We start from the raw sequence: 25,085 nt of genomic DNA on the forward strand, positions 1-25,085 counted from the left end.
AAAGACTTTCAGCATTAATAGACAATTAACTCTTAATACGATTTTCTGTAATAATGATGTCCACGCTAATGTATTTCTACATTAGGTACATGTACATGTAATTTATGTGTGTACATTAAGATATTATAACAGATTATAAACATAAATGAAATCTACATCTATGACTGGTCTAACATAGACTAAGTATACCATTTTAGCTATCTTGACTGTAAAGGGATATTCTTCATTCCAAATTCAATTTCATTTTTGTTTAATCTCTCTTGTTATAACATTTTATGCAAAATTTCAAGGCCATAATTTTGCTTGATAGATAGTACAGATAGAGACCGGATATCAGACTTTAGTCTAGCCAAGTGTATGGTAGCGGTTTTCATTTCGCGAAACAAAGCATCAATGAAAATCCAATTAAACCTCACTTTTCCCGTGTTTTTGATACTCATGCATCGTTAAGAAGAAACATTTACATAGTCGTTAAGTCAGCGGAGGTAAGTGGTCATGCTTAACATCGTTCCCTTTGCAATATTGGAACCCGAGTTCTTCAACTCTTAATTAGGAAGTGGCATAGTAATTGGATGATCTATTCGGACAAAGGTAGAAAAACCAAATTATACTAAAATAAATTAGATATAATAAGGTTGATACTGTAAATTATTGTTAACTTTTAAAGATATGCCCTGAAATGAACTTACAGTATAGTTAACATTTTGTAATAAATTTCGAGATAACACATTTTTCTTAGGAACCTTTTTTTTAACAGCTTATCCCAGACAAGGCACCTTCTTACAGGGCTCTTGTTAGCATATTGAAACTGGGGCCAGAGTCCTTACAGGGGGGGGGGGAATTTTGCATGATTTTCAAATATATTTCATTCAAGGGGGAATTTTTTTTCGGTAAGATTTGAAATTGTGCAACATGTTGGAATGCTTAAAAATGTCCAGAACGTTTTATCATATATACGTACTAATTTCCTATTGCCGTCCGAGGAATACGTACTCAGGGATTTTTTTGGCTTATTTTATAGCCGTTATTGGGTCATATTCCCAATTGAAAATAGTATATTATTTTCCCAATCCACAGGAAAAAATTCCCAATTGAAAGTTACAAAATAAAAATATTGAATAAAAATTCTAAAATCTTTGAAAATAAGGGCTTCTTCACTGTAATAGTGCTTAAATGTTTGAAGATGCCATCCTAGACAGTGATTGTTTGCATTCATTTAATCACTGCAAAATTTCAGTCATGCATTTTTCCCAATTTTTAACAAAACACCGCTGAAATTCCCAATTCCATGGGTATGGGTCATGTTCCCAAAATCCTGGAAAAAATCCCTGGTACTAATTTCTGGTTGCCTTTTGCAGAATAAACATTCGCCGTTCGGCATTTTCTATGCTCGTTAAATATTAATTTCAAGGGGGATTTTTTTCGGTTTTAGGGGGATAAAAACACACTTTTTTGGTGGGGGAATATCGGCCCCAAATTTTACCAAACGAGAGCCCTGTCTTAGTGTAATAGTTAACGATTTTGAAGCAGTTTAATGAAGATGTAGATTATTCAAGAACCTTGAAAATTAAATTCTAAAAAATATCAACAGAAAGTTTTTGATGGTTGACTTAATGATGCTGTACATGATAATTAGATCAAATAAGCCAGAGCTAAATCTGTAACTGTAACATAACGTTAAACAGTGTTTAGCTAGATTTTTGAAAAGGTTAATTAACTTGATTTAACAGAGTTTTAATGCACTATCTTTATCTGAACAGGGAACCAGGTGAGGGATACCAGAATGGTGAGCAGGACACCAAAACCAATGATGACACGACGGTCAGCTTCAGATTTGAAGAATAGGAGACCTAAAAGAAATATTTCACCTAAGAACTTGGTATATATTTCAGTTAAACTGTTTACAATATATATTTATAACTTAGATTACATCTTGCTTCAATGCTAGTAAATTATGGTGATAAACTCAGTCACACATAATAAATAATAAAAATGAATTCAGTATCATAGTGAGTATCTCAATATAATTTCACCTGAAAACTTGGAACATAAATTTTAGAACTTTAAACTGTTTACAATATAAATATAACTTAAATTTTACTAAGCACACATCGTGCTCGCAGTTGCTAGCAAGTTATAGTAATTAAATTCAGTGTAATAGTAAATAATGAAAATAAATTCAGTATCTTAATAAATTGTGATGACAATTTAAGTCATGGAACTTCATTTTGAGGATGTTATTTTTGAAATATATTTCAGGATGACTCAGTGTCGGGATTGTCATGGAAGGAAGAACGGGAACTGAAGAAGGCCTTGTATGCATCATTACAGGAAGCTAGAAGACAGTCGAGAGATGATAAACCAGATGATGATGAAAGTATAACTGACTCTAGGGAAGGGATGTCTACTAGTCAGAGCAGGTGGGGTGTTCATGTGAAAAGCACATGACAGTTCGTCACCTTAGTGCAATAACTGATTAACTGCTATTTAATTTAGAAGGACTTGTTATGTTATTGCACTAAGGTGATGATGTGTGAGTTTAAAGCGTGAACTTATTGCCTGTAAACAGTTCTTGATGATAGCCAGTGCTCAATATCATTTTTTCTTATTTTTTTCTCTTTTTTTTTTTTTTGATAAAAGAAGTTTATATTCTTCCTTCTTCAAATACGCTAGTCATTCTGAAACTGTATTAATTTCTGGACTAATAACTAAGCTAGCACAATGGGACAAAGTGTCGTCAATATGCAATATTTAGGTCTGCAGCTCAGAGGTCAAGGTCACACTCTGGCTTCAAAGGAATTAAAAAAAGAAAATCTCTAATGTTTGTATACAATCAACAATTTTGTCATTGACGGATGGATTTAAAAATTATTATGCATATATGTGTTGGACATACTGACAATTTGTAGCACTCATGAATCAGGTCCCTACCTCAAAGGTCAAGGTTACACCTGTATTCTAAAGTCATGATAAGATTTTTAGCATTAAAAAGAGCATTGATGGTTGTGTCTGGTCAACAATTCTGACATTCCTGGATGGATTTAAAAATTATTGTGCATGTGTGTTGGATATGATGATGATAACTTGAAGCACTCAGGAAATTAGGTCCCTACTTCAAGCGTCACATGACAGATTTAAATATCTTCATTCTTTTGTAGAGCAAGTTTGAGCTCTTTGACTGAGTCAAAGTTCATAGACGAGAACAGCTGTAGTATGGACTCCACTCAGAGTTTTACAGAAAAAAGGGACACAACTAGGCTTGAAGCTAAGAAGTATGTATGATCTGTATTCTTTTGTTTATAAAACTGTCTATTCATGAAGAATCTTAATTGGAGCTGATGGTTGCCTCGGTAGGTAGAGCGTTGGTTAGCTCAATAGGTAGAGCATTGGATTGTGAATCAGGCAACCTGGTTTTATTGTGTCGCCTTGAAAAGGTGACATATAGGGGTTACTTTTGTCGGCGGCGTCTGCGTTGTTGTCGTTGTCGGCGTCGGTGTCCGCTAAAGCTTGTCCGGAGCATTACTCAGTCACTATAAGTCTGATTGACTTCAAACTTGGTATGCATGCTTCTTTCAATAACCCGAAGTGCAGTGCACAAGGACCGGTACTCTGCAGCTCTTATTTTTTGAGTTATTGCCCTTTGTTAATTTTCATACTTTAATTTTGTCCGGGCCATTTCTCTTCAACTAAAAAAGCTATGGACTTGAAACTTCATAGGATGATAGATCTCATTAAGAAGAAATGCAGTGCACAAGAACCAGTACTCTGCAATTCCTAATTTTTGAGTTATTGCCCTTTGTTAATTTTCATACTTTATTTTTGTCCGGGCCATTTCTCCTAATGTATAAAAGCCATGGACTTGAAACTTCATAGGATGATAGGTCTCATTAAGAAGAAGTGCAGTGCACAAGAACTGGTACTCTGCATTTCTTATTTTTTGAGTTATTGCCCTTTGTTTATTTTCATACTTAATTTTTGTCCAGGCCATTTCTCTGAAAGTATAAAAATTATGGACTTGAAACTTCATAGGATGATAGATCTCATTAAAAAGAAGTGCAGTGCATAAGAACTGATACTCAGCATTTCTTATTTTTGAGTTATTGCCCTTTGTTGCTTTTCTTACTTTATTTTTGTCCTGGTCATTTTTCCTCAAGTATGAAAGCTATGGACTTGAAACATCATAGGATGATAGATCTTATTGATAAGAAGTGCAGTGTACAGAAACTGCTGCTCTGCACTTATTATTTTTTTAGTTATTGCCCTTTGTTATTTTTCATATTTCATTTTTGTCCTGGCCATTTCCCCTAAACTACATTGTTCACAAGGCGACACATCCGACTCGCGGAGTTCTAGTTGTGTAAAGAGTAAATTTCTAAATTAGATGTAAAATTTTGATCTGTTATTCATGGGTCTTTTTTTGGTAAGCTGGTGTGTTAAAGAACATGAGAATAAAGCACTTTGTCCTCCAGTGCTTAGCTATTTAATCAGTTACAGATTTTGATACTTCAGCAATAAAACATTAACAACACAAAAAATCAGAGCAAACAATTTCAAACAGGTAAATACTGTTCAGGACCAAGGTGTGCTCAACAGGTAAAATTTAAGTTATATTCTAGCATATAATTATAACATGCCAAAATGTCTTAAATTATATATAAACTTAATCATTTGCATGCTGGGAAAATGTCATCATTAAAAAAAATATCTCTGCTTGATATTTAAATTTTATTAATTCTAACGAAATTCAGAAGAAAAAAATGACAAAGTTTGAATATCAATCTGCTAGGAAGTGAGGAACCTAACCAGACTTCAAATTTCTTATTGTCATGTCTGATATTAAGCAGTTAGCAGAGGCTAGTATGATTGCCTTCAGCTGGCTATGCCGCTAACGTAAAGTCTAAATCCCAGACAAAGTAATTGCCTTAAAATAATGTATGTATTCAGTTGTGTTTGCTCTGAAAAAAAAATGCAATAGTTTGCAAATAATGATGTGGTCTGATATATAAAATTAATTTTTTTTTAAAGATTTTGTATCGGTTTCCTAGCAATATTCATCTTGTTAGTTGAAACTAAATGTAAAAATACCACTTTCAGGACAAAATACCATGCCCAAAGAAAATTTGCTGTGAATTCATTCACACCAATTTGTCCCGAGCCCTCCACATCGGGGGTTAGAGCAACTCGTTATCCGAGTGTGACTCATCAGTAAGTGGTTTGTTGTCAAAAAGTCTTGCCGGTATTTTTGTCACATTAACTTGTACAGTACATTTCTTGTTGTTGTTTTATTTTAATTGTTCCGCTTCTGCATGCCAGTTTTAGATATCCACTGACAAAATATTTTATGCATGTGTTTGATAGGGCATTTTTAACAGAAGTAAAATCTGAGGGTTTTTATATGGCCTGAGAGGTTCCACCCACTTAGTTTGAGAGGGTCCAACCACTTAGTTTGAGTGAATCCACCCACTTAGTTTTAGATAATACAAATTTATTTTAGTTTAGATTGTGTTGGAAACTATAAGCTTATTGAAAAGCTCTCGAATCCATCCCTGTAACAAACCAGTATTTAGCAATAAGGGTCAACCCAATAAGCTCAAGAATAGCATTTGATTTGTAATCCTGGGGTCACTGGTTCAATCCTTAGTCAAGCCAAAAATTCTCTGTGATTCTCTGTGACAATTGATTTAAACCTTGAGTATTTAAATTAATTAGTCATTTGTCTTAGACATCATGTAGAAATAAAAACAGTCACATGTTGAGACATTGGTAATTTCTGGTTAGTTATCCAGGAAAGCTGACCGATTGCAAAGATATGAAATTGGCAGCAAACCAGACAATCAAATTTGGTCTGGGTAATACTTACATATTGTTAACTATACAATTATTGATAGACTCGCATGGTTTTTATACAAACCAAATCTACATGATGTATCACCACAGATTAAACTTTTGTTATATTAGCCCTACTTGTTATATACCTTCTGTTGTTTATTTTTTTTTTATTTCAAGGAAAGAAACAAAGTATAGGAAATTATACACTTTGAAGTCATGGTTTCAGTATGTGGTTCAAATGTAATGTTTTCTATTGCATTGTCTTGATAACAGATGTTAGTCTATGCAATTTAAGTGTGACATTTGTGGATTTAAACTCTCATTGTTGCTGTTTCAAGTTTTGTTTTAACTGAGAAATAATTGAAAAATCCATATTTTATGTACAATAAGAGGTATATGATTTTTTTTATTTTATATTTGAGCCGCGTCACGACAAAACCAACGTTATGCGTTTGTGATCAGCATGGATCCAGACCAGCCTGCGCATCCGCGCAGTCTGATCAGGATCCATGCTGTTCGCTATCAGTTTCTCTACTTGCAATAGGGTTTGTAAGCGAACAGCATGGATCCTGATTAGACTGCGCGGATGCGCAGGCTGGTCTGGATCCATGCTGGTGGCAAAACCATTATGTTGGTTTTGTCGTGACACGGCTCATTTGTTAATTTCTTTGTATTGTTAAAATTGCATGCATACCCATCCCTTTGTTTCAGTCTAACTTGACTCCATTTTCTTACAGTAGAATAATTATGTGCCGCTGTATTCTGTCTGTCCGATGTTTTTATGTTGTTTGTTTATGTTTACAGACATTTAGTGACACATTGTTTATGTTTACAGACATTTAAGTGATGCATTGTTTATGTTTACAGACATTTAGTGACACATTGTTTATGTTTACAGACATTTAGTGACACATTGTTTATGTTTACAGACATTTAAGTGATACTTTGTTTAAGTTTACAGACGTTTAAGTGATACATTGTTTAAGTTTACAGACGTTTAAGTGATACATTGTTTAAGTTTACAGACGTTTAAGTGATACATTGTTTAAGTTTACAGACGTTTAAGTGATACATTGTTTATGTTTACAGACATTTAGTGACACATTGTTTATGTTTACAGACATTTAGTGACACATTGTTTATGTTTACAGACATTTAAGTGATACTTTGTTTAAGTTTACAGACATTTAAGTGATACTTTGTTTAAGTTTACAGACGTTTAAGTGTTACATTGTTTAAGTTTACAGACGTTTAAGTGATACATTGTTTAAGTTTACAGACGTTTAAGTGATACATTGTTTATGTTTACAGACATTTAAGTGATAGAATAAATTTCAGTATATATTATATTTCTGTGACTGAAAGAACTATTCTAATCTTGTGCTTATTTTCACTGATTATTTTACTGAAACATTTTGGTACTTGTCTCCATTGGTTGTTATACAAAAATACATTATAACGTTATGCCAAGTATTTTCACTACATATATTGTGTTAATGTATACTTCACATATTTCTTTCATTGGTCTCTTGCTGAATGATAACGGTTGAAGCAAATCAACTGAGCCACGTCACGACAAAACCAACATAGTGCATTTGCGACCAGCATGGATCCAGACCAGCCTGCACATCCCCGCAGTCAGATCAGGATCCATGCTGTTTCTTACCAACCCTATTACAAAAAGAGAAACTGATAGCGAACAGCATAGATCCTGATCAGACTGCCCGGATGCGCAGGCTGGTCTGGATCCATGCTGGGTGCAGACACACTATGTTGGTTTTGTCGTGACACAATTTACTACAGTGATTCAGGTCTGTGTGTCAGACAGATGGCCAGTGATGGTTATTTTTTCTATCTAAAGAAGCTACTCTGTTAGCTTATGGGCACATTGTTAATGTACTGGCGAAAAGTGTGCCTTCCTTGCGCCTGAAATAAAACATGGAAGACTTCTTTTTACAGGAGTAAAGCTGAAAAGTTTTTCATATTCATACAAGTTTTGTTGTGGAATAATACATGGACCATGTAAAATATTTGTATAATTATATAGTAATGTTTTGCCTATACATGAATAGATTTAATTTGATTCTTTGTTATCGTAAAGGGTTTAACTACAAATATGCAACATTTTACTGTGTTAGAATAAGATTTATTACACATATGCAAAGACATTATGTAAAAGGACAATTTTACACACTAACAAATTATCATATTTTTATGTACATAGGTTTACAACTAATTTGTGTAAATAATAATACCAAACTGAATTCATATTAAGGCAGAAGAATTTATTACAGTTTACACATATGCTTAAAAGCATACGGCATAAGAGATTATAATTATCTTTTCAAATCCAAATTGTGTAGCAAAGTTTACATGTATGTCATTTTTATTGATAGAAAGAAGATTCATGCGCAGAGAAAATTTGCCCAGGGTTCAACTCCCACAACACCAGTAGAAATGCCGTCTAAACCAAAGCTGAAAGTTTCCCCGATAAAATTGTTTCCCGGGAGACCCAAAACGGAGGATTTCTTAACTTACTTATGCTTCAGAGGTGAGATGGAATTTTTATAATCGGTATATCGTCTTCCTTAGTGCTGTAACAGTTTAACCTCTATTGAAATTTAATAAGAGTTGGCCTGTTACTGCACTAAGGTGACAAAATTATTATCTTGTTCATTATGTGCTTTGATAATATTTCTAAATGGTTAGTAAATTCAATTGTAGTTAAGATTTACCTATATACATAGCCAATGTTCAACATTGTTAGGTCTTGCATTGATGGCTTAGATGATTAATCTGTGTTTTATTTAATTTCAAAACTTGAACCTTATGCTTGTAAATTTTGAAACCTTTGATTGTTAATTATGGTCTGTGGACATTCCATATTCTGTGTAGTGAAGCTATTTGTTTACAAAAGTCGTATGTACAGTAATGAGTTATGTTAGTAAACCCTCACCATGGTGAAATTGTAGGATGGTCATGTCCGTCCTTGAATTTGTAATTGACTATTGTTAATGTGTAATTGACTATTGTTAATGTGTAATTGACTATTGTTAACCCTTTACCACATATATACGCGAAACAACGCACATTCGACCCCCCCTTTTTAAGACCTCAAATAGTGAGAAAATGTCCTATTTGGACCCCAAACATAAGTTTTCGTTTGAGAAATGTTGCTTAAAAAATTGAGCACTTTTTCGGCGCCGCCCCCATCCAAAAGATACATCAGGGGGTTGCCAGAAGGGGGATGTGCCCCCTTCTGTTAGGGGGGTTTGAAGGGGGGGCGGAGTCCCCCTCATCGCCAAGAAAATTTTGGACTTGTGAGAGGGTAAAAATGACCCCAGGTCGATCATAATGTAACGTTTAACCAACGCTGAAAAGCTTTTGACTCTATCTCAATCCCTTGAACAGTTGCAGCACTTTGAAATAAATTTTGATGGAAAAAATCGAGGCAAAATAGTGATTTTTAGCAATTTTGAGATGTCCCCTCGTTGCCATGGTAACAGGAAATTAAAGACTGAGCATTTCGTTACAAAGGCAATGGTCCAGTCAACATTTGTGCCAAGTTTGATTAGTAATGAAGCATTTTTCATAGTTTCATAGCAGTTTGAACTTGTAACAGGAGGCTTTTCAGTGAAAACGGCCATTTTTCACAATATGCTCATGGGGGAAAGGGTTAACTAAAAAATTATTAATGTTACAAAACATCAATTTTTCACCAAAATTAGGTGAAATACGACATGTTAACATGGAAAAACTAGTTTTTAGGTGATTCCAAAGTTTTTCATCATTTTTTGTTAACCCTTTACCACATATATACGCGAAACAACGCACTTTTGACCCCCCCCCTTTTTAAGGCCTCAAATAGTGAAAAAATGTCCTATTTGGACCCCAAACATAAGTTTTCGTTTGAGAAATGTTGCTTAAAAAATTGAGCACTTTTTCGGCGCCGCCCCCCATCCAAAAGATACATCAGGGGGTTGCCAGAAGGGGGATGTGCCCCCTTCTGTTAGGGGGGTTTGAAGGGGGGCGAATTCCCCCTCATCGCCAAGAAAATTTTGGACTTGTGAGAGGGTAAAAATGACCCCAGGTCGATCATAATGTAACGTTTAACCAACGCTGAAAAGCCTTCGACTCTATCTCAATCCCTTGAACAGTTGCAGCACTTTGAAATAAATTTTGATGGAAAAAATCAAGGCAAAATAGTGATTTTTGGCAATTTTGAGATGTCCCCTCGTTGCCATGGTAACAGGAAATTAAAGACTGAGCATGTAGTTACAAAGGCAATGGTCCAGTCAACATTTGTGCCAAGTTTGATTAGTATTGAAGCATTTTTCATAGTTTCATAGCAGTTTGAACTTGTAACAGGAGGCTTTTCAGTGAAAACGGCCATTTTTCACAATATGCTCATGGGGGAAAGGGTTAACTAAAAAATTATAAATGTTACAAAACATCAATTTTTTACCAAAATTAGGTGAAATACGACATGTTAACATGGAAAAACTAGTTTTTAGGTGATTCCAAAGTTTTTCATCATTTTTTGTTAACCCTTTACCACATATATACGCGAAACAACGCACTTTTGACCCCCCCCCCTTTTTAAGGCCTCAAATAGTGAAAAAATGTCCTATTTGGACCCCAAACATAAGTTTTCGTTTGAGAAATGTTGCTTAAAAAATTGAGCACTTTTTCGGCGCCGCCCCCCATCCAAAAGATACATCAGGGGGTTGCCAGAAGGGGGATGTGCCCCCTTCTGTTAGGGGGGTTTGAAGGGGGGCGAAGTCCCCCTCATCGCCAAGAAAATTTTGGACTTGTGAGAGGGTAAAAATGACCCCAGGTCGATCATAATGTAACGTTTAACCAACGCTGAAAAGCCTTTGACTCTATCTCAATCCCTTGAACAGTTGCAGCACTTTGAAATAAATTTTGATGGAAAAAATCGAGGCAAAATAGTGATTTTTGGCAATTTTGAGATGTCCCCTCGTTGCCATGGTAACAGGAAATTAAAGACTGAGCATGTAGTTACAAAGGCAATGGTCCAGTCAACATTTGTGCCAAGTTTGATTAGTATTGAAGCATTTTTCATAGTTTCATAGCAGTTTGAACTTGTAACAGGAGGCTATTCAGTGAAAACGGCCATTTTTCACAATATGCTCATGGGGGAAGGGTTAACTAAAAAATTATAAATGTTACAAAACATCAATTTTTCACCAAAATTAGGTGAAATACGACATGTTAACATGGAAAAACTAGTTTTTAGGTGATTCCAAAGTTTTTCATCATTTTTTGTTAACCCTTTACCACATATATACGCGAAACAACGCACTTTCGACCCCCCCCCCTTTTTTAAGGCCTCAAATAGTGAAAAAATGTCCTATTTGGACCCCAAACATAAGTTTTCGTTTGAGAAATGTTGCTTAAAAAATTGAGCACTTTTTCGGCGCCGCCCCCCATCCAAAAGATACATCAGGGGGTTGCCAGAAGGGGGATGTGCCCCCTTCTGTTAGGGGGGTTTGAAGGGGGGCGGAGTCCCCCTCATCGCCAAGAAAATTTTGGACTTGTGAGAGGGTAAAAATGACCCCAGGTCGATCATAATGTAACGTTTAACCAACGCTGAAAAGCCTTCGACTCTATCTCAATCCCTTGAACAGTTGCAGCACTTTGAAATAAATTTTGATGGAAAAAATCGAGGCAAAATAGTGATTTTTGGCAATTTTGAGATGTCCCCTCGTTGCCATGGTAACAGGAAATTAAAGACTGAGCATGTAGTTACAAAGGCAATGGTCCAGTCAACGTTTGTGCCAAGTTTGATTAGTATTGAAGCATTTTTCATAGTTTCATAGCAGTTTGAACTTGTAACAGGAGGCTTTTCAGTGAAAACGGCCATTTTTCACAATATGCTCATGGGGGAAAGGGTTAATTTGTAATTGACTATTGTTTATGTGAAGGATTTTGATATCAAGATGCTGAAATTACATAGTAATTAGTATGTGAGACGGGGTCAGACCACCAGTTGAAGGATATGCAAACTGGCTGGCTTTGTTACTGATGGGGTAGGTAAAACATTTTTAGCAAGATGGGGAGAGCACCTGATTATTAATCCTGTGTCACTGGTTTGATTTTGGGCTATGCAAAATTTCACTATGAAAGTTGGTCTGGTTATTTCAAAAATCATGCGAGAAAAGTAGTGGATGACTTACAGAGAAATTGGTAATTACTGGTTAGGTAGACAGCTGAACAAGATATGAACAAAAGTGTGTTAAAATCAGCATAAAAACCAACCTAAACATACACAAGAATCATAGCTAGCAATGATTGAAAGGAATGTTTCGTGAACTTGTGATCTAGAATATAATTGAGCGCGTCATGACTAAACCAACATAGTAAGTTTGCGACCAGCATGGAGCCAGACCAGCCTGCGCAGACATGGTGTTTACTTACAAACCCTATAACAAGTAGAGGAACTGATAGCAAACAGCATGGATCCTGATCAGACTGCGCGGATGCGCAGGCTGGTCTGGATCCATGCTGGTTGCAAACCCACTATACTGGTTTTGTCATGACGCTGCTCATATTATTATTGTTGTTTACTTTGAAGGAACATCTGTGCTTCCACCTCATCTTGATCTGATGAACGTGAAGAAAGATGAAGCAGACGGGGAAATGTCCGGTGCCAATGGCAGGTCCGGTTTTACGCGAGAAAGCTCACCGGCTTCTAGTAGTAGTACTAGTCATCAAAATGAGGACAGCATGGATGTGCCCGATGTCCCTATGGTATGTATATATATACATGTTTTAGTTTTTACGTAATACTTGGAAAGGAAACTATGAAATTCTCTCATTTCTGATTCAGAAATCATGTGGGATTAGTGGTCAGTCACTTCCAGTGAAATTGGTAATTACTGGCAAGCAGTTCATTTGCTCAAATTGTTAATAGTGGTTTTGCCTTCATATTTTTTTACAGGCTTAAAACCCTTGGATGCCATTTAATCAGCCATACCTTTCTATTTCTTAATAATATTGAATTATAATGATATAGACATTAGTCACATTCCATTACATGTAGATTAAATTTCATTATCTACAGGTAGATATTTACCTATTGCAATCTATTAAGTACTTTGAATAGTAGATTTATTTTTATCCAGAGAGTTCAAACACCAAGTAGGAAAGCAGCCAGGGCTTCTGCTAGTACCCCAGAAACGGCACGAGGTTTTGTAAATCTCCGTCGCGGAGGAAAACATTCTGATTCAAAGCTTTCACCAGGGAGCAGAAAACGACTAGCAGATTCATATGGACCATCATCGAAATTAAAGCCAAAGAGTCCAATTAAAGGTCATATGGGTGACCGGCTTACTTTGAAGAGGAAAGCTATGGCAACACTGACAGCTGCTCGAAGAGCGTCTCCAAAGAAACCTGAGGGCGTGAAAAAGTTAAGAGCTTCCGTATCAGACGGTGAACTGCTGAAAAGAAAGGTAATCTTATTTCATGTATGCTGTGTTGTACACTAAATGTCTATGTCGAAATGGTGTGTATTTTAAATCTTGTGTAACTCATTATTGTTGTGGTTTGATATTGTCTTGTGTAATGATTGGATTTGACTTGTGTAATGTGTGTGGTTAGATTATTATGAACTTTTGACGCAATTTTTCTCATACAATACTGGAGGACAAAGTTTCTTCTTAGTCTTGTTTTTGCTTGCTCTTTAATTTGAATATATATACATGTACATTTGTGACATAACATGATCATAGTACCGTATAAGTGTTGTTTTTTTTCTGCGGACTCCAAATTCTGCAGTTTTACCAAATTTTGGCATGTTTTTATTTTTGCAGACTTTATTTCTGTGGCACATTCTTTGGACAAAACGTGATTTAAATTTTGCTGCTCATCTTAAAAATAAGGATCAATGTCTAAGTCACATTACATGACCTATAACATTTGCAGTTCTGAAACTGACTGCAGAATATGCAGAAATAATTTCACCGCAGAAAAAAACAACAGACTTATACAGTATGGGAATGAAAATCCCTTACATCTTCATAAAAAAATGCATCATGTTGACCTGTCTAATATATAAAAGTTTGCTTTGTTTTTATGATATTTGTGATTATAGCTTCTCAGAATGTTACCCTTGTTCTGATAAATAAATGTTTATCGTTATAAATATGAAAAAAATGATTGAACATCTTTCTTTGAAACTCAAATCCAGTATGAATGTATTCAATGAAGATTCACAATTAACATGCTGATGGTAGCGGTTCTTAGTGGTGTTTTAAAAAAATAATCAATGCAAAGTTTGTATAGCCTGCACAAACATGACATGGTCTTTTGTTTAAAAAATGACATTCTATTAAAGCTGAAGCATTTTAAAGTTGAATGATTAAATCAACTTTTTAAAAATAGGGATAGCTGTTGTACTCACCCGAGCATCAACATTGGTGTCAGCATCAAACTTTCGTAAAGTTTTTGTGTGTAAGTCTGTATCTCTTAAACTACTTCGGTTGAAATATACACACTTATTTGAGAGCATGATAGGAGGTCAGTATACCAGGCCCATAACTCTTTCATGGCCTGTGATAAAATCATGAACTTTTTTGAACTTTTGAAAATTCTAAATTATCCAGTTTCTTGTTTTACTATCAAGCACTGAAAAAAGTCAAGCATATTGTCCTACCTACAGCTCTTATTTTGCTGTATCTTTTAAACAGCCTGAAAGTGATCAAAATATATCAAGGAAGGAAACAATTTTGGAAGACTATGAAAATTCCAATGAATGTGTTCAAGTTATTGACAAAACAAAATCAAGTGGAGAAGGAACAGAAAATTATATTGATAAATTCTCAAACAATGATTCAAGAATTAAGTCACAAGATGATAAAACAGGAAGTAACATTTTACTAGAGGATTCTGGGATACATTTGAGTTTCCATGATCATAAAGCATCTGTTAATAATGATCAGTCAGAATACCTGAAAGGCTTGGATGATAAAGCATCTTTTGATAGTGATCCGTCAGTATACCTAAAATGCTTGAATAATGAGTCTCAAACCTGTAAAATAGGGGAAAATAGATACTTTTCAGAAATTGCAGCTGATTTCAAACAGTCAAAACTATCTAACATTACCGATATTGAGACTGAAACTGAACTGTCAGAAATGCTTACTTTTGGCAAAGAGAATGACAATTTAAAAAGGTCTAAAAGAATATTATCACTTGGCGCAAATGAACTCTATGACCCTAATTACATGTCTTGTGCATCGCTACTGAAACCTTTGGAATCTGAACTTGACGAGTCTATAGATATTTTACCAGAGACTGACATAAGTTTGAACGAATCTCTAGACGTTACTGAAATTCTCTCTGTCGGAGAAACTTCATTAGGCTTACTCTCGCCTGAAGTGAAAAGGGCACACTCGTTTGCAAAGACTGAAGCACCACAAGAAGATGGACATCAACTGTTTAAACCTTCATTTGAGTTGCTGCCTAAACAGGGTAAGAATGTGTTGAAAGTTACGAAAGTAATGACACGGAGCGCAGCGAAAAATATGACACTGGTGAAGAGTTTGAATGCGGAGAACTTGAATTTATCATTGTCTGACCATAGTTATTCCAAGATTAAGAAATACGTCAGGTTTCAAATAAAGTCTAAACATTCGAAAAGTGTGCAACCATTATCAAGTTCGACACCAAGACCTATGGAATTGACATACCATGCTAAAAGTCAGTCTAGGCCTAAGAGTACAAAGTCTAAGGTATATCAAGAAGTTCTTGAATATTAAGTTGAATTCTTGTTTTTTGTCACAGTTTGCACAAAAACTTTTGTTCTTGCGTTGTTTTGTGTCGGATGTATGAGTCATCGGCACATTGGTTTTGGAGTTATGGCGTTAAAGTTAACAGAAATGTTTTGTTTTGTTGTATTTATATTAATGTGCTTATGGTTAGATTAATTTGTTTTGTTATATGAGCCGCATCACGACAAAACTAACATAGTGCATTTGCGACAAGCATGGATCCAGACCAGCCTGCGTAGATGCGCAGGCTGGTCTGGATCCATGCTGGTTGCAAACGCACTATGTTGGTTTTGTTGTGACGCAGCTGATATATGTGTTTGCATGCGTTTATATGTTGTTTACATATACTGATATACACAAGCTTTTATGACACATTTTGACAGTTCATTGTTGCATTGTTTGTTGTTTGATATGACCATTTATTAATCTGATATTCTTTTATCATTTCTAGAGAATGTGTTTTAACACAAGACTAAATATTGTTATTCTGTTGTGATCTGTAGCTCAAATGTAAGTTATAAATGAATGTAAAACAAGGAGATCTTGTCATTTATTCTCAGGTTTTCACCTCTTTACATAAGACAATGCAGGACTTTTTTCTTCCAAACATGCTGGGATTAGCACCCTTCACTTGAATTTGGGGGGAAAATAAATGGTATTTGACAAAAGGGCAAGGAAAAACTTACAAATTAAAATTAAAGAATTTAAGAGGAAAACTACATGATATTAGGGGGAAGTGGCCCTTAAATGGCATGTTAAAAAAGAAAAGAGACCTTGCAGTGAAATTTAAGGTTATAAAACTTACAAAGTTATAAAATATTGTTTATTTGAATGACAAGTCCATGATTTAATCACTTTTAAAATATACATATAGACGATTATTCTCAAGTTTTTTTCTATAAATAAAGAATTTATTTTCATCAAGTGGTTTGAAGAGGAGTGAAATATGATGATTTTCATACCACAAGATGAAAATAAATCCTGTATTTATAGAAAAAATTTGAATATTCTCTTTATTATATACATTTTTTCTCTTTTCTGACATTACAATTTGAAAGACTTCCCCTATAATTTTTTGTATTGGCTGAATTAATGAGAAAGTGTTCCAGAAAGACATCAGTGAAAATACAGAAAATATGTTTCACTGCAGTGAAAATTAGATTTTTACAGTGAAAATATGGGACATGAAAAAACGCATTTTATTTCATCAGTATTTCTCAATATTTCATTTATAAGAATATAATAAAAGTATTTGTTATAATGATTTCAACAACAACAACATTTTGTCATTGATATTTTTTTTATTTTTTTTTTTGATAAGCAAAACTAGGGAGTTAAATGTGCAAGATTCCTGCCTAAATTATGCTGGAATCATTTGATGTGATTGAAGATAGTTATTGACCAGTCATTATTACTTAATTAAATTTTGAAATTAATGAATAAAATTTAATGAAATTGTATTTAATAATTTTCGTTTCATTTTAGGATTGTGTTAAAGGTAACTTACTTAATTTTACACTAACAATAATTATTCTGGAAAAATGAGTAAATGATCAAAAATTTTGCATACACGTTGTTTGTTTAAACCTACAGCAAGTGGAACAATGACCTCGAAAAAATATTTCCAGTCCCAACATGTCAAAAATAAACTACGCCAGTTCCTTTAAGACCATGATAATCAGCTTATTTTTTGTTTTCAATCATATGCACAGAAAACTTTCAAGTACCTAAACCAGTTTATAATTTATGTCAATATTCTTTTTTTCAGAAGAAATTGAAGTTAACACAGCATAACAGAAAGAGAGATAGCGAGTGCAAGGGGAATCATACGCCAAAAAGCAATGGTATGAGAAAACGTAAATCTACAGGTGACTTGAATGAAAACTGTATGCCATCCACACCAAAAAGAAACAAAATTGAAAACGGCAGCCGGTTTAAATCGGTTCTGAAGTGCCGGGCTAAAGAAACACGAGGTATTTCAAACAACAAATTGAAATATCTAAATTCTTTAGAAACACATCCCAAAAAGCGACTAGCAACGTCACTACGGGTGAAGAAAACATTTAAGCCTCATAAACCAATAACACGGGCAACAACTCATTTAAAACAGGCTTTAAAATGTGCGAAAATGGCAGCAAACAAGAAATTAAAGTTTGTTAGCAAAGCTCTTCAGTCCGGGAAAAGTAAAAGGTTGACAGAAACTTCAAGGAGGAATGGAAGTGAAAAAAAGAAACTGTCCTCAGAGTCGTCGGGATCGAGAAGTTCTTTATCAAGTTTCAGTAAGTTGTTTATAGTGGTATTTAGCCATTAACCTGCTTTGTGTCCAGTATAGAGCCAGACCTGTTGCACTTGTTTGCATTCTGACGAGACTCTATTTGAAAACGAGGCAAATCCATTATGCAAATTAAGCAGGTCACTGGTTAAAAATTGGCATTTCAGTTGAGCCGTTTGTAATTGCAAATAATGAGAGAAGTTGTTCCCTGCACATATATATTAGTATTATCTTTAGGTTAGGAAATATGCAAATGTATCACCGGAAAAAAAGAACATGTAGAATTTGGATTTGTTCTTGAAATTGTATCATTGAGTGATGTTTAAATAAATAATTTATGATTATCATATATTTATCTTTATTCTTAAATTAGAAATCAATATTATACGGCTTTTTCAGGTAGTGATAATTCTGGTGAGATTCGTATAAAGACTGATCGTTTCCCCGGTGACTCGGATCCGGCTGCAGTTGTTCAGTGTCCTACATATTACCCGTCGGAAGAACAGTTCCGAGACCCGATCCTGTATATACAGAGTATACAATCCGAAGCAGAACAGTATGGCATGTGTAAGATAGTCCCTCCCTGTAACTGGAAGGTAATTTTGCCCAGATTTTCTGAGCAAATTGAAAACCCAAATTTCCTTCTTCTCTTTATACATTTCTTATGTCGGTTTATCAGGATAGTGGAGACGGAGGGAGTGTTTTTGTCTCTTTTGTCCGTCTTCTTTATAAACCTAGGCTAACATTGTCATAATTATTAAGACTGTACATACCACTCTATATAAGAACACCATTTTGACCAACTGAAGTATAGCCTTGACCCTTAGATGACACTGACATACAAGGTCAAATTGTCAAAAGTTTTCAGTGATTTTTTTATTTATTAACAGGAGGGGAGGGGGTGGGGGTGGCATAATTGTATTTTTCAATCACAGTTAGCTCATTTGTAGTGGGAACAGTTTCAAATATAGTGAATTTGATTTTCTTTGTATAAAAGCTTTGTGTCACTTAGGTATTTTAAATGTTTTAGGTGATTTTGTTATTTATTTACAGATATAGAAGTGGGGAATTATATTTTTCAATCACAGCTGGCACATTTTGTAGGGAACAGTTTCAATTATAGTGAACTTGCATGTAGTTCGGAAGATGCTTGTGTTAACTAATATATTACAATATTTAACAGATTTCATTTATTTTTTCATGTGATAATATACAACAGTTATGATATTTTATTGTAGATGGATAGTAGAGAACTAGATGATATTAGATTTACAACAAAAATACAGTTTATACATAAGATGTTGCACAAGTAAGTATAGCTGTTTAAAACAATAATATAGTACTGGTACAATGTATAGTAATTTTTTCATGCAGCTTTGGGACCAAAATTGGGCTTCAGTCACAAAGCCAAACAGTATACTTATTTGGAAATTCACCATTCACAAATTTTTTCTAATTGAAATTACGAGATTTGCACGAACAAGAACTGTCAGGTGTGGTCATTATACAGTTTTTAAAGATAAAATAGTGTGGTAGATGACTTATGACCTCTAAATGCAGGTGTGATATATGTGGTGTTGGTAATTTACCCTTCCGATCAAGGCAGTTTTCAACTTTTAATTCGCAAGAGCACTTTGCAACCACTGCATGTTTCCTGGGCAGACTGACAAACAGTTAACCAGTATGAGTGGCCTTCACTGTGACAAGTATCTGATGACATGCAAGAGCAGAGGTACAGTGTGAATAGCTGTAAAAAGAATTTCATGATAAATCGATATGTAATTGACCTGCATGTCTTGTAAAATTATGCTCTATGTACAGGTAGTTTTTATTTTGGGGGATAGGTAACTCAAGTGTGACTGTATTTAGATGATATTGATGCTTATTTTTCCCACCAGGTGGAGCCCTATAACAGAACAGCTCGAATATATAAAAAGGTTACATAATGATGCTGCCACGAATGACGAGTTTCAAGTTCCGCAGGTAATTATCTCCCTTTGTATACAGTTTAAACTAGCACAGAAAAAATCTACCAGAGAGATTTGTATACCTAAATCTCTGCAGGGACATAATTTATGCTTTCCTATAAAGTTGTTTTTTACTTCTGTGTGACGCTTCAACAGATGCATAACCTTTGACCTCCTGGAACCATAAATGATTAGTCATTGTCTCCAGTAAAGAGCAAGGCTTTCTTATGAAGTTGTGTTGCCTCTGATTAATGCATAAATTTATCCTCAATTCTAAACTGCTGGAGCTCGAGGATCACGTAGGCGACTTGCGCAAAATAGTTGCTCTGTCTCACTCCATTTTGCCCAGTTTGCTTAGAAAAGCGAAAACAAAGTCATCCTGGAACTAAAAAGTGATTAGTCATTGTCTCCAGTATAGAGCAAGGGCAGTCTGCACATCTGTTCATATTTTCATCATGATATCCCTAAAATTGATAATGGATAGTTCCAAAACTGAAAGCTTGACAAGTCCATTTTAAAAATTCAGCAGGGTACGGTTGATTGATCTTCCTGTGACATTGAGAGAAATGAATGCCTTTAGGTGCATTGGTGTGAAACGGATGTAACCCTTTTATTATGAGATAAAAGTTATAGATGTTTTGCATCAAACCCACTCTTTGTAATTATTTTTAATAACTAATGATTGAAAATGAATTAAGAATCAGATAATGAAAATATTTTTCAAGAGATCTACATATGTATTTAGAACACTTTCAAATGATACTATTAAAGGCCCATTATACCCTTGTATGTTTTTATTTTTCTTGTTCCGTTATAGTTTCAGCACAGGTGATAAGTATCTAACATGCTCTAAAACCATTATTTTAACATTACAAAACTTATGTTTGCCTTTTCTAAAGAAGAAAAAATTGATTTGTTTCTTAGGCATAATGTGCCTTTAAATATTTTGTACTCCACTGAGTTTTATATAGAATTGATATTTTTAGATTGGTGGTGTCGAGATAGACCTTGTCAAATTATATGAACTGGTTCAGAAGTATGGGGGAATGAAGGGAACCGTGGGTAAAGAGAAAAAGTGGCTAAAAATAGCCGAGGCAATGAAAATACCAAAACAAGCAGATCGTGTGTCTAAACTGTATGCGGCCTATTGTAAATATCTGCTGGCATATGAGACGCTGTCAGAAGAAGAAACAGAGCAATTACAGGAGACTGTACAGACGGACAGAAAGAAAGACGAGGCAGAAAAACACATACCTACTTGCTATAAATGTGTTTACAAGGTATTGTATCAAAATTTTTAGATTGATAATAGTTGCTCTAATATTTTAGACAAATCTTCTAATGTATGATTATTCATGTATTTAATTTGAATTTTAAGTATATGTAGTAGACTCCAATCATGAAATAATTTTACAATTTATGTACATTTTTGCTTTTCTGTTGTTTTTTTGTTTGTCTAGTAAAGTTTATTGACATTTCAATCTTACTTAAAATTTTGTGAGAGAAGTTTATACCTGGGACCTCTCAATACCTATTCTTTGGTATGGAGAGGTCCCATGTGGAAGTTGTATAGTAGAGAATCTTCTAAAGAACATTAGCTGTTCATAGCTACATAGTCTACAAGGAGTTAATCTGTAACTAGTAAAGGTACTGGTGTGAAGATTTGCATGTTGTAATGCTACTGTGAGATGTAACATTATAATAATTATATCATTCATAGAAGTGTCTGTGGCCGAGTGGTTAAGGTTGTTGACTTCAAACCGCTTGCCCCTCACCGCTGTGGGTTTGAATCCCAACAGGGACTTTGAATTCTTTCATGTGAGGAAGCTATCCAGCTAACTAACGGACTGTTGGTTGTTCTACTCACGTGTCTGTTTGTGCCTGAAATAATGCACGGAAGGGCACCTGAGGTCTTCCTCGAGCAGTAAAGCTGGAACGTCGCCATATGACCTATACTGTGTGGATGTTACGTAAAACCCAATCAAACAAATAAACAAATATCATTTATATGATAATTTGTGATAATATATCTATATTTATATGATAGTTTATGATAATATATCTATAATTATATGATAATATATCTATAATTATATGATAATATATCGATAATATATCTATAATTATATGATAATTTATGATAATATATCTATAATTATATGATAATTTATGATAATATATCTGTAATTATATGATAATTTATGATAATATATCTATAATTATATGATAATATATCTATAATTATATGATAATTTCAGGGCAAGTCCCAACCATTATCATCATTTCACCGTGCAGCAAGGAATACACAACAACTGTATGATCCAGAGTCGTGTAATGATCCGGAAACTATAGAGGTATAGTTAACTTGTTACATTATTACTTGCATGTAAACATTTTGGACAAAATGTTTTATTTGTCATTACATCTTCTGTTCGTTATTTTCACAATCTGGTTTAAAAGACATATAAGTACCGTAAGTAATTTAAGGATCATTGGTGATATATATATGTAATTAGTAAGGTGGTAAATAAGTAAGATGGCTGAGTAGTGAAATATGATGTAGTAAAAATTGTTGGGGTTTTTTTTGGCAGGGAGCCAAGGTTTATAAGAGTTATACTGAGGTTAGCGTTATAACGGGGTGAGTTATAACGTTGTGGCAGTGTAATTCACAAAGAGGCCTTCTAAGGTCTTTCTTCGTCAGTAAAAATTGTAAAATTGCCAAATTCTCTTAATAGTACCATTGTGACTAAACAGTCAACTTAAAAAACAAATTTATTGTCAGCTTATATTGTTTTACAGAATGATTACTGGGATATTGTAGAGAAGTCGGACGATCATGTTGCCGTACAGGGAGCTAGTCTTGATACCAGTATACATGGCAGTATGTTCCCAGTTAGACGTGACAACATGTATGCAAGGTTGGTATTACTTGATATACATCAGCTGTCAATTTCTCATGACAACCCTTTACCCATACCACTATCAATATCATATATGTACTTGTCCATCTTTCTCATCCAGTTAAGCAAAAAATTTTAAATTATGCACTGACTGAATAACAAACAATGGTGCTTTTGATCAGATGGCATTGAAGTGTTATCTGATTTTTGTATGCCCCCTTTGTGGTTGAGGAGTTGCCTTTAAGGGTTAAGGCATCAGAATTGCAGTCACCATTTATCCCTACGTTATAGGCGACTTAATGGGTTAGAATTAATGGAGTCTATGCATTTGTTAGCTCCAGCAGATGAGGTGGTTTTAACCCTTGGTGTTGCTGTAAGTTTGTAACACCCGAGGCTAGCCAAAATCATCTGTTCTGTTTCAGTGCCATATGATCTAACTTTTGTTGGTCTGACCAAAAACCAAACATAACAAAAACAGTGTTCGCCTGCACTGGTTGCATTTGTAGAATCTATTGCCACCAGCTGGCTAGGGACTGAAGAATGCTAAATGTGATAATAAATTGTCTATGCTACCAGTATAAAGGCAGGTAAGCCTGCACTATAGTCCATTCTGACCAGGTTCTTTGCTGTTGACTGCTCAATTTTATTATTGAATATATCGTTATATACATTTCTTAAATATTTCCACATACAAAACAGGGTCCAAGGTAATAAAAGCATTTACTGATTGGCCAGAAACCAGCAAAAAATATAATTATGATTATAATTATACAGACCAATTAAAATAGATTTCAGAAAAAGCTCAGAGCTCAGAAATTTTTTTGTAACCTTGATGGTCAGGACAAAATCAAAACAGAAGTTTATGAAGTTCAAGGGTAATGTTTTAATGTTGTTGTATTTTCATATGATATTATTTTTTTGAAAGGCTATAAGGGTAAACTTTTTTATGCAGAATTGTACTTTATTTTAATTTTTTTTTATTTACAGACATGGTTGGAATCTGCATAATTTTGTAGAAAGTAAAGGGTCAATACTTCATCATCTTGGATTAATAGCAGGTAATATTTTCCTTACGCTATATGTTTCAATTAGAGTCATTGCTATACATATTTATTTCAATACTTAAACAATTAAACCATGTAATGATGCCAGCCTACAGTCAAGTCCGTTTGGCTCAGTAAGAGGAGTGAGGAATCGAAAGAACTCGGGTTGGAGATATGACCTTTACCAAGTGTCTATGTGATGTAAAAACCCAACCTTTAGAATAGATTTCTGTAAGATCATATTTATTCATGTAACTTTAGCAGTGTAAGTTCAGAGACTTAGATTACATAGGAATATAAAGCTCTATAAATAGAAAATTTTATAATCCAGACCCAAAATCCTAGCGCGAGATTGATTGGCCCTTGGATTTGATCAATTTCTGCCATCTTGTATTGCATAACTAGATATGTTTACATTTTCATCCATTTCTGAGAATAATTTACATCTTCATAATCTTCATTGCATTTTGTTTCACATTTTTGCATCTTGTTTTTTGTTACTACCTTCAATTACTGTATCAAATTTAAGATAACATGATAAATTTCCTCGTGTCAAAAACAGTCTTGGAAAATCTATCCTCATGTTAAACATGGTCTAGGAAAATCTGACCAAATGTGAGCTTGCAGGATAATCAATCCTGGACACAGATTTCAAGTGCATGGCATCATGGCTTCCTCTCTATTTAAATATAGCTCTGTGGTTTGTTGCAGCATATAATTCTATACAGGTATATATAATCAGTAACAGAAATACCTGTTTCTTAGTCTATGTTAACAAAAAATTACTAGTGTTACATTTATTTATTATGTTTATATTTTGGATCTTATATATTGCAGGTGTGACAGTGCCAACTCTTCACATTGGTATGTTGTACACCACTAAATGTTTATCATGTAACGGACATAATCTTCCTACAGTGCAATATCTCCACCAAGGACCTGGACTTGTATGGTACTTAGAGATTTCTTTATAACTTTTTCCTTGTTCCTTAATACTAAAAATTGTTAATATGAACCAAAAGATAGATCTTTTAGTAAAATAGTTAGTCAGATGTAGAAAAAAGTAGGGATGTCATTGATGGAAATTTTTTTATCGATATATCCAGAGACACATTGACGAGATATCAATATATCAACAGTAGATACAATAAAAAAAAAAAAAATTTGAATATGTCTTCTAAATTGGGATTATGCCGTTATGCATGCTTGTTTTAGACATTAAGATACTACAAACTAACAGAAAGTTTGGGGTTTTTTGTTTTGTTATTTTTGTCACTGAC

At 34.4% G+C, this 25,085-nt stretch overlaps 1 protein-coding gene across 6 annotated transcripts in view; it reads left to right on the top strand.

The window, feature by feature from the left end:
• The first annotated feature begins 343 nt into the window (after positions 1 to 343).
• Positions 344 to 25,085, top strand: part of LOC132728191 (protein Jumonji-like) — a 29,463-nt gene continuing 4,721 nt past the window's right edge. Inside the window, exons 1-18 of one of the 6 annotated variants that reach the window (XM_060713825.1) lie at positions 344 to 485; positions 1,761 to 1,879; positions 2,260 to 2,420; positions 3,159 to 3,272; positions 5,095 to 5,205; positions 8,226 to 8,380; positions 12,428 to 12,603; positions 12,978 to 13,304; positions 14,541 to 15,584; positions 17,392 to 17,596; positions 18,295 to 18,491; positions 19,134 to 19,204; positions 19,794 to 19,878; positions 20,849 to 21,142; positions 22,121 to 22,216; positions 22,662 to 22,780; positions 23,750 to 23,820; positions 24,643 to 24,757. In XM_060713825.1, the coding sequence (XP_060569808.1) occupies positions 1,784 to 1,879; positions 2,260 to 2,420; positions 3,159 to 3,272; positions 5,095 to 5,205; positions 8,226 to 8,380; positions 12,428 to 12,603; positions 12,978 to 13,304; positions 14,541 to 15,584; positions 17,392 to 17,596; positions 18,295 to 18,491; positions 19,134 to 19,204; positions 19,794 to 19,878; positions 20,849 to 21,142; positions 22,121 to 22,216; positions 22,662 to 22,780; positions 23,750 to 23,820; positions 24,643 to 24,757 (3,437 nt within the window). In that variant the 5' untranslated portion in view covers positions 344 to 485; positions 1,761 to 1,783. Of the gene's footprint in view, positions 486 to 1,760; positions 1,880 to 2,259; positions 2,421 to 3,158; positions 3,273 to 5,094; positions 5,206 to 8,225; positions 8,381 to 12,427; positions 12,604 to 12,977; positions 13,305 to 14,540; positions 15,585 to 17,391; positions 17,903 to 18,294; positions 18,492 to 19,133; positions 19,205 to 19,793; positions 19,879 to 20,848; positions 21,143 to 22,120; positions 22,217 to 22,661; positions 22,781 to 23,749; positions 23,821 to 24,642; positions 24,758 to 25,085 lie in introns of all 6 variants that reach the window. The other 5 variants (XM_060713822.1, XM_060713823.1, XM_060713824.1 and 2 more) reach the window with 5 other exon arrangements.

Source organism: Ruditapes philippinarum, unplaced genomic scaffold (genome assembly GCF_026571515.1).
Source record: "Ruditapes philippinarum isolate M1 unplaced genomic scaffold, ASM2657151v2 ctg4221_1_1_1_1, whole genome shotgun sequence".
Taxonomy (NCBI): Eukaryota; Metazoa; Mollusca; class Bivalvia; order Venerida; family Veneridae; genus Ruditapes; species Ruditapes philippinarum.